The 10605-nt window shown below is 39.9% G+C and overlaps 1 protein-coding gene across 1 annotated transcript; it reads right to left on the bottom strand.

Moving 5' to 3' along the window:
* Positions 1 to 293: 293 nt before the first annotated feature.
* NEK2 (NIMA related kinase 2) lies at positions 294 to 8762 on the bottom strand. The gene is made up of 9 exons (XM_086744825.1): positions 8639 to 8762; positions 8251 to 8468; positions 6946 to 7183; positions 6178 to 6260; positions 5805 to 5931; positions 4782 to 5001; positions 3678 to 3732; positions 3525 to 3595; positions 294 to 995 (listed from the first exon to the last, which is right to left on the bottom strand). Exons 1-9 carry the CDS (start codon positions 8732 to 8734, stop codon positions 769 to 771), a joined length of 1335 nt encoding a protein of 444 aa, XP_086600951.1. The 5' UTR covers positions 8735 to 8762; the 3' UTR covers positions 294 to 768.
* Positions 8763 to 10605: the final 1843 nt, after the last annotated feature.

The following is a 10605-nucleotide window of genomic DNA, read 5'->3' as shown; positions in this document are numbered from 1 at the left end:
ATAGTGTCCCTTCAAGGAGAGAAGTCTCAGGGAATCAGTTTATAATACAGTTTCAAGACAAACCAAAGAAGGTATTGTTTCAAATGCTGTGCCCTGAAATGGGCCTTTCAGGAGCTGATGGGCAAGCCATTCAGCTGCCCAGGCAGAGAGGAGTATAAACTCATCAAGTATGCTGAGCTGACCCATATCCCATACATTCATCAGAGACATTAAACTAAAAATAGCCTGCTTTGATAGGTCACCTAGTTAGCAGGAAGAGATAGCATAAAATCTTTTTGCTCTTTTGATATTAAAAAAAAATATTTACAAACAACACAGATAAAAAGCCACGGTTTTTCCATGTATACAAAATAGCAATACTTCTTTTATCAAGTACTGTACATTACATACAGCATCATTCTAGCCTAGACCCTGTGCATTTTTTCATGTGAAAAGTTTTACACACCAGATTTAAAAAAAAACTTTTACAATATTAATTCTTTATATTTTCAGAAGAGAAATGTACGGTAAACAGAAGGAGGACCAAAATATTTTTCTTTAATAATACAATTCATTCAGTTTGTTTGATTTGGTATCAAAACTATCTGTTTTCACAATATAATCTCTTGTGTCTTTATCATGAACTACATGGCACAAACTAAGAGTTTGTATAACAACTGTTAAAATAAATTTTCAGTAGGTTCCAGCTTAAAAGAAGGAGGCACAAGTATCTTCCTATACATTTAATCAACTCTTTGAAGTTAAATACTGTACATCTATGTTACAGTTTCAGCGCATGCCCAAGATTTGTCTGCTCTTTAGTTCATAGTTTTTCTCCAGTTCAGACAGTGCTTGAGCCCGTAGATTTGCAGCATATAGACGTTTTTTGAGATCAGAGCATTTCTCTTTGGAAAGAGGATAGTTTTCCAACTTAACAGGAGGCTTAGCATTCTCTTCACTTCCATCAAAGTGTACTTTCTTCTTGGTTGTAGAAAAGGGGAGCAGGAGTGCATTATCTTAAGAAATAAAAAAAAAAAAACAAGTACTAAATTAGTGCATCTTTCAGCATTTATTGTTTAGCTTATGTCTTTTAATCCTGTTAGCCATTTTGGTAACTACCTATGGCTTTAAGCGATCTAATTAAATGCATTTCAGTTCATAGCAACAAGTCTTTTCCAATTTTGGAGGAAAAACTGAAAAGAAGGCTTTAAAATAATTGTGGTAAAATATATATGCCATTGTAGTTTCTAGGGTGCACCTCCCAACACCTAAGGAAATATTAGTTGATATAAGGAAAAAAGACATGGAGTTTCTTCTGAAGGACAGAAATTAAAACAGTAACATAATCCAGTTCCAAAAGGAAATGGAGAATTGGGCTCCCAGCTACCAAAGAAAACTTTTATTTCCTCTCCTCCATAGCAGGGGCAGATCATACCTGTCCAGTGGTCTTTCTACATTACCCACATTGTTCCAACTCTATCCTTGTATTAAGTTAATGGGGTACAAACTGGGTTTTGTCTTGATGAATAATGAGTTTAGGTGCATGAAAAATTGACAAGTTACTTTCACTGCAGCCTCCGAAACAGGAATTTTCATAGTATAGCTATCCTATCAAACTGCCACAATCAAAAGACAGTTAGTTTACTTTGGTTATAATGATTCAGGGCACAAAAACTACTATTGAAAGCTATTAAAACAGCTGAGTTGGCTCTCCTAAGAGCCAGCTTCACAAAGCTCAACTTAAGGTGTGATTTTTTTTTTTTTTTTTTTAAATCAAAGGTCTAACTATCCTAATCTTAATGCTGCTGAAGCCTTAATTTTCAATATATTAGGCTAGAGCAAGGATGCAAAAAACAAAGAGTGTGAAGGACCAAACACTGTTTGTGGCTGTTGTAGTTTCATGTCAGTAAGCTATATCTGTTTTAACATAAACTCCTTCCCTACAAGTCAGAAAATTCCTGCAAAAATCAGGTAGTGTCTAGGACTCTTAGAAATCAGGATGTTTTGTATTCTGTTTTACTGTAAAGTGAACCACACAACTGACTTCGAGGAAAACTCAGGGTTCTAAGAAATGCATGAGATGCAATTCAGTTGTGAAAAATAGAGTAATATTTGAGCAACTAGAGAAAACAGAAGCAAGTGAACCTGGTAGCATATTGGAGAAGCACTTAATCCATGCATATCAGAACAGGGAAAATTTTAGAAACAGTATTACAAGAGTACCATGGAATGAATTGGAAGAGCAGCAAACATTGCAACAAATGTTTAATTGAGTAATCTACAGATATTGCAAGATTTGCTTAGTCTTTTAATAACTATATGCACTTTTCTCCCTTGTCTGTCTTAAGGTATTATCTACTCAAAATGATTTTGGCCATCTTCAAAAATTAGTACCTCTGTTAAGATCAAAGTATCATGTAAAGAGATGGGAGATGCAGAAGAGAACAGAAATAAATGCTGAAGCCCATTTATCTTCAGTCATCCAGTGCTAGAGGCAGCATGAGAAAGCCCAAGGCACATTTATTTTTAATTCTTTCATGTATCAGACAAGATGTTGAGAAGTGGAATCTTCAAAATTGACACAAATGTTAGAAATAGCTCAAGTACTAACTTCTGGTGGCATTTAACTTATGTTCTTTCCTACTGTGATAGGCATCTTCTTGGGAAAAAAAAAAAAAAAAAAGGACCCTCAGTTTTATTCGTATTAGAGGCAGTGACATGCTTATCTTTCTTTATCTGACCACAACTAAATGAAGAGAGTGTTGCTGCATGTTAAATTTCTTTGTTCTAGAGTACTACTTAGGACCTAGTCATTTAATATTCCACCAATATTTCAAAATGCATTCAGATATTTGAATCATTTTTACTACTAAAGATGAGTGCAATGAACACATACTACTGCCTCTTACGATAGTGAAGTTCAAAGTGAGTGTCAAATACTTATGGGGTAATAACTACTGTAAAACAGATTGGACTACAGGTAGTCAGGAAGTATTACTGCACATTTTCAAAGCTGTGGGTTTTTTTAGGGAGTTAAACCGCAGGGTGATAGTAGCAGCTTGAGTTCTTCAGAGCTTTTATGCTGCACCAATCCAGCTGGGTCACTTGCAATAAGTATTATTTCCCATCTTGAAGTTTTTGGAAGTTGAACTAAAGCTGAAGTGATTCAACACGTGCAATTTTATTAAAATTAAATAAATTTAAAGGTCTATAAAAAGACATCCATAAGTAAAATAAGTGCAGCTCTGAGAAAAGTTTGGGTTACAAATCAGCATTTCCATTAGCTTACCACAATAACCCAATTTCCAAAACAGCAGAAGACTACAGTGCCAACAATGGTAACTCATACTCATGATTAAGCATCATTCATTAAGTCTCTTTGCAAAAAGCAGAAAATCAAGAGTCTCTTCCCAACTACACAGAGGTAGTTGGGGTTTGTATCAATATAATGGGTCTAGGGATAGCATGCTGAGCATCAGGGGTGTTCTTCTAGTCATACCAGCCTGCATTTGTCAGTGCAAGTGGCTTCTTGTATATTTTCATACCTGGACCATCTGCACAAGCCAGTATCGTCTGCTGTTTGGAGTAATTGTAGTTCCTCATCAAGTTTTCAGCTCTGTTTTGAAAAGAGAAGTTTAAGCTTTTTGTTGTAAGATTGTAGAGTTTCTAATCTAGGCAATTATAGGTTAGTAAGATACCTAGCAAGTTTGTCCTCTGCCAGTCTCTCTCGAATGCAGAGCTCACGTTCTCTCTCTGGAAGTAGAGATATGGTAGTATGCAGCGTTAAAATGTAAGTGTTAGCATTAGAGTGATTGTGCATGATGGATTTTCTTGCAGAAAAAGACAGCAGCAATAGCCTGTCAGATTCTGCTTCTATGATTCTAAACAAACAAAAACTATAGCCTGTTCTATTTCTGCTTCTATGATTCTAAACAAAGCACGGTAACTGTGGTGTAGATACACATTTATCAATGCACTGATCAAACACTGGACAAGTGCTCTGAAATGCCAGGCATGATTTTTCTTCTCCCTCCCACTCAGACTGTGCCATATCTGCAGCAATGAAGCTATAGCAGCTTTCTATTCTGCACGTTAACTCATGGCACACATGACACCAGATCTCAATAAATATTTAGATACCAGATACTATAATTTAGCTATGACTAAACATCCTATTTACAGCAGCAGCAGCTGCTGGTATTCAGGCTCTGAAAACAATATATACAGTTAAAATCTGTATTACAGAGCCTACTGCTTATGCAAAGAGGTATTTTATGTGGGCAGGAAACTCCAGCACCTGAAGATCAGCCATCTATACAGCATCACAGGTAAGCTACCTGTAGGGTACAGCTTCTATAAGAGTAGTTGACAGTTTACTCAAGTATATTTTGCTCCAACATCAGGCTCACCTTTGGTTACAAATCAGTAAAGCCAATGTTACCTTACACAGAGTAGGTGAAAAGCAACCTACACTGCACAGTGCAGAACAATATATTCAGACCCTATTTTTATGAATACTTTGCTAGTGGCCACTCACATTTAATAATCTTCCCAAACCAGACTTCTATATCCAAACTGCCAATTATATCTTAGTAACATAAAACAAGAACTAGTATACATGAGTAAGCTCAAGCATTCTTTGTTTACTCTTTAGACAGAATTCTAGTAGTGAATGCAAGCTTATGATATCCTAGTGCACTAAAATGAGGGTTTTAAAAAAACATCTACTGTTCCTTCCTCCACACTTATTCTTTTGAATCAGAATCCCATTGCCACCCCCTTCCCAAAGTAGAATATCATACGCTCCAAACGTTGCTCTCTCTCTTTAATGGCTTGCTCTCGCTCCTGTAACTGTTGTTCCTTCCGTTTCAGCTCATTCACTGCAGCATCTGAATGCTGCAGCCTTTCTGGCTCCCATGATCTCCAGCCCCTTTTATCAGGATTTTGTCTTTGTTCTTCTGTCACCAAGTCTGCTATCAAGGGGTGCTGCAGAATGTCTTCAACAGAAGGTCGGCAGTAATCCTAAAGGAAAGACATTACCAACAGGTTCCATCTGTAACCAAGAAACATTAAGGACAGGGTGTCCAAAGTAAGACCCACCGGAGGTAGAAAATCAGATGAGGTGCTATACAGTGAAGAAGTTGGAGAAAAGTTGAGTTAGGAAGAGGTAGTACAACCAGATTACAAAAGCTGAAGGGGGGAAGGTGTTACCAGCCTTCAGCTCCAGAAGCTGGAAGTCTGGCTTTCCAAGCCCAGGCTCCCACTACTTTCAGAGCCAGAATGGGGTGGTGAGGCTACAGAGGCAACTGTCAGTAGGTTCTGGAACTAACACTCAGCATCTCTACCTGTCACTTGATTCCTGAAGGATCCATATCTATTGGAGACTTGGGTTCCTGTTATAGCTTTGTTTTCCCATGCAGTACTCTTCTCAACACCCCCATGCCAGCCATGGGGGTGGGGCTATACATTAGCCATATAAAGCAAAATCCAAAATTAAAACAAAACAACCCCTTCCGACTTCCAACACTGGAACCATTTTAACTCTCCAGTTATAAGACTTTAAGCATGCTGTTACGAAAGTCCATATAAGCCAATACTGAGACAACCTTTTTGCATCTCGTGAACCTGACATAACACTTGAGCTGCTGCCTTTGTTTTAATGGACTCAAAGCACAATTCGTCCATCCTTCCCCTACAAGTGATATTGCCAGTGACAAGGTGATAGCAAGCACTTCAAGATCAGCTTGTTTAATAATTGAGAAGGAAAACTAGTATTTCCGCACTAGTTCAAATTATAGATGGAAAAATTAGTAATTGATTCTTACCTTTACATTCAGCATCTCTTTGAGAAGTTCATTCAACTGGTCTGAGTAACGATATGGTATTCGTCTGAACTTCCCTTCCCTTATCTTTTCTGCCAACTCCTTTTGGTTGTAAGCTCTAAATGGAGGCCTGAAGGAGAACATTTTACTTGGATTCTTTCACTAGCTTTACAGGACTTATTTTTCTAAATTATCAGACTAAGAAAAAAAAATCTGCAATCAAAGGTTTGTTTTGACTGCCTAATGTCAATACCAATACAGAAATAAAAATCTAGGATTAGTCTCCAAAACCTTTAAGCTTTCATCTGTACAAAATGTAATAATAAACGCATTAACAGCTATGCTTCCACATTAATTACCACAATACTATACTTACAAGAGAGCACATAATTCATACAGGAGACATCCTAGAGACCAGATGTCAGATTTTTCATTGTATGACATGTGATTCATCTGTTCCTAAAGAAAGAGAACAGTCTTAAGTGTATTAACTAAGACATTGTTCTATTATTGCAGGATAATCAGCTAGTGTTCAAGTCTAAATTACTTACTGGGGTTACTTTTAAGATTCCATCTTAATTAATCTCCACAACTACTCTTACTAGCAGGATTTTAACAAGTTATGGCAGTACTACACTGTAGAAGACTGAAGTGTTGCACCAATCTTCAGTCAATACAACTCCATGTTTCAGTCAACATATCCTTCCCACACAAAATGCACCATTCAGGGAAATAACTCATTCTTGCTCATTTCCAGTACAAATTAAAACCCTACCATCAAGAGGTAATTTAATAAGCTCTTTACCGTAACACCGTGAAACACAGAAGTGCTCTAGCTTCCCTGTTCCTTTTCAGAAACAATATACTCCAAGATCTCTAATATTCCAGGAACTTATCAAAACTTATACAATGAAGAGCAATTTCAATTAGAAGATAGCGACAGTGTGGGGAAGAAATGAGATGAAAATAACTGCAAAATAACCTTGTCTCCAGAACATATACACTCTATGAAAAAAGAGTCACCTGTGCTTAAGATTAATTTCATTAAAACCTCCCAAACATTCACAGACTTCAAGACCAACACTGCAGAAAACAGTTCTTGGAGAGACAAAAAGGAAGATAAGGCAGAGAAGGGAGGTCTTACTGGAGACATATAATATGGAGTTCCAACAAATGTTTTGGCAAAGCTGGTGTCATGGTGCAATATTCTAGCCAGTCCAAAATCTCCGAGTTTCACATTCTGCTTGCCATCTAGAAAGACATTCGCTGGTTTTAGGTCGCGATGCACAGTGACTCCACCATCGCTCCGTCTGTGACATTCCTTCAAGGCCAACGTCAATTGAGTCAATACTCGGAGAACAAAGCTTTCTTCCAAGTAATATCTGAAAGATAAACACATTGTTTAACAGTTGTGTTCTCTGAGCATACACCAGTTTAAGTAATTGGTGCCAGTCTTAGTTCTGTAAGTTTTTTAATACTACTATTATAAAACTTCACTGAATCAATCTCAGCATCTTTATAGAAAGGTAACAGCAACAGGCATCTACGTATGCTATTTTAAAAATGGATATTAAAAAAAATCATCCCAAATATGTTGGAAGATATCTAGACTTCTGTTGCAGAATCCCTGTAGTATTGCCTTCCTCCCCCAAAGAGTCTAAATATGTAGCATTTCCATTACTTACAACACAAACATCAATTTGATGCTTTTGTGACAAGATCTGTCCCTTTGATCACTTACAATAACAGTATATTGCCAGCGATTTATGATGGGCAACAGAAAACAACAGAGCCAAGACAAGACTGTTTTTGAATATAACCTTCCTTAAATAAAAACACTGATGTTTGAGGGCAGCTGCAGTACCACCTTAGACTATTAAGACAAAGTAACACATGTGGTGTCATGTACTTGTTTCACATAAGTATGTGAAAACTGATATTATACTTAATAAGTAGGCTGCCAAGTCTAAGATTAGACCAAGCTGAAGTCTTATCAACCTGGCGTCTCCACAAGCTATACAGGCACATAAAGTAGCTTTCAATACAGTGTTCAAAAATCACTTCTCTTTCATGTATTTTAGTGTTCTAACAAAAAAAAAAAAAAAAAAAAAAAATAGGGTGCAAGTGGTTTTACTGATGGTCAGGCCAGAAAAACCCACAAATCAAGCTGCCTATCTGCGAGTACTACGACTTGCTGGTTTATGTTTTTAATTCCATGCATAGCATTGCACACAGAAACCTTTCAACCCTTCTGTCTCATAAGAGCACTCAGGTTTCTTTTTTTTTTTTTTACTATTTGGACATAAATATCCAATCAGTTGGTGCATTCATTAGCAAAATTCCCCACCATTTCTGAAAAGTTGTTGGGTCCAAAGGATTAGACTCAAAGTTGTTCAGAAGTTATTAAGAAGAGCTAGAAACTCCAAAGTCACAAACAGATTTCACCTGCCTTTCTTTCGTGCACTTGGCAATCAAGCTAGCCAGGTCCCCCCCATCACAGTACTCCATCACGATGTACAGGGTTGTGCTGCTTCTGTCGATGATCCGATCGTAATACCGGACGATGTTCGGATGCCTCAGCTCGCGGAGCAAATTCACTTCCGAAACAAGCATTTGTTTCTCTGCCTCCGTCATCGAGCCATAGTCGAGCTCCTTCCATACCAAGATCTAGGGAGGGAAAAAACAAACAAACAAACAAAAAACTTAGAGAGCGACTTATGCACAAGGCAGAGCTCTCTGCAGGGGGTGAAGAGGGGCTTCCAGGGCCACCCGTTTATCTCGCGGAGCCGCCAGCACCCCGCGGAAACCGACGGCGACGCCACGCCTCGGTCCCTCACCTTGCCGTCGGCCTTGCGGCGCACCTTGCGACACTTGCCGTAAGACCCGACGCCGATGGTAAGCAGCACCTCGTAGTCGTCGGGGCGGCTGGGCATGGCGACACAGCCGCCAAAAACTTTCACCCCCGCCTCGGCCACCCCGGACCTGGCTCGGCACCGGCGCCGTTTAAACGCACCGCCCCTCCCTGCCATTGGCCGGGCTTCCCAGCCCCGCCTTCCCATTGGCTACGCCGCGGTAAACAGCGACTGCCAGGTTACGGCCGTTACGGCCGCCGGTTGGGGAGCCATCGCGAGAGGCGGGGTGTCGCGCGGCGCCTCCTGCTGCGGCGCTGCCTGCTCGCTGCCGCAGCCGCCGGCGGGTGGGGCTGCCTCCCCGGCGGGCAGGGCGTGGAACTGCGGCGGAGACCACCCCGGATGCGGGGGACAGCCTGGAGGCGGGCAGCGCCCTTCCCGGGGAAGAGATTTCCCAGAGCGAGGCGGGTAGCGGGTGTCCGTTCTCTCCCGCAGATCGGGTGAGGCACTAAGGCGGCCTCTCGGGGTTCCGCCAGCTCCACGGCTCTTGGGTTTCCTTCCGTTCGGGTGTTCTGAGGAGAACAACCTCTGAAATCACCAGCAAACGGACCCTTGGGGTTCCCCTCTTAACTACAAGGGGGATACTCACCGCCCCGAGCCTCCCAGCAGCAGACCTGGGCCCGCTCTTGCGGTAGGGCTGTCCCTGTCCCTCCCGTCGCCATCCGCCGACCCCCCCGCCCGCCGTCAGCGGCCCCCAGGAAGGGGGCGGTGGGCGCATGGTGGGGCGGGAGGAGCCCCCAGGCCTGTAGGTGTGAATGGGTAACACAGCTACTGCCGAACAGGCATTTTTTTTTTTTCCTGTAAAAATATCAGTGAATCATCCCCTTTCCTGAAGTATTTATGTCTGTTGAGTAGATACCAACGGAAAATTGGAAGAACTTAACGGAGAGTTTTTTAATATTGAGAAGTGTTTAAAAAACTCAAGCTATTTAAATAATAGAAATTTGTACTACAAAACTGTCCTTTAAAACCAATGAGGAGAACTCCTCATGATTCACCAAGAAGTTATTAATTAAAAACTCCGAAAGTCATGGCAGTTTTACTGTTACACCATAGACGGACACCTGTGTACACCATAAACAAACAGCTTTTGAAAAGAAACCAAATAAAGCAATGGCTTAAGGTGTAGATTTGAAAACAGGAATATATGGGTCCATATCCAAAAGTTGAACCAGTAATTATGGTTACATTAAGTGACACTAAATAAGACCACAATACACTACATAACACGACAGAAGTTTTAAGAAGCGTGTAGTGTATTTTCTAGCTTCATTTGGGATAATTCTGGAGGGATAGCAGAGTGCTGTTCTGGGTTCAGTTTAATCTCTCTCTATTTGGACGTGGCTATGACTGAAACAGGAGCGCCTAGTTTTTCAGCAAAGAATTGTAACACGTTTGTATAATGCCTGAATCAGATGCAAAAGGGAGCAGTTGTACTTGTTGACCCAGAAATCCAGCAATAGGACAGAGTAGTTTCTCCCATTGCATATCCACATGGTCTCATTAATCATTTCCCCATTTTGTTTCAAGCTTTAGAAAAGGTTTGAGGGGTATAGGTGTCATGCTATTCCTGAATATTTATGAAACATTCTTATATTCTTCATCTTTAGAAAAATCTAAGCGTTTACTTTGATCATCAGGAAGCACAAAAGCTCCTGTTATCTATCATAAAAATCCTATAGCTTTCTATCTGTAGATAATGTCTATTCATTACAGGAAAAATGAGCACATTAATTATACAATGTAAATACATTTTAGTTTTGTTGTTAATGAGCAACAGCATGTTCTAAGTGGTTCATTTTTATCACTGACTTTAAATAACTTAAAAGAAAATCCTCACATACGCCATTAGCATAGCAAAATAAATTATGGCATTATGCAATATAAATGAGAAA

The sequence above is a fragment of the Chlamydotis macqueenii genome, chromosome 3, assembly GCF_036417535.1.
Source record: "Chlamydotis macqueenii isolate bChlMac1 chromosome 3, bChlMac1.mat, whole genome shotgun sequence".
NCBI classification, from domain to species: domain Eukaryota; kingdom Metazoa; phylum Chordata; class Aves; order Otidiformes; family Otididae; genus Chlamydotis; species Chlamydotis macqueenii.
The sequence above is the reverse complement of the archived record's forward strand: the minus strand, read 5'-3'. Positions and strand labels throughout refer to the sequence as shown.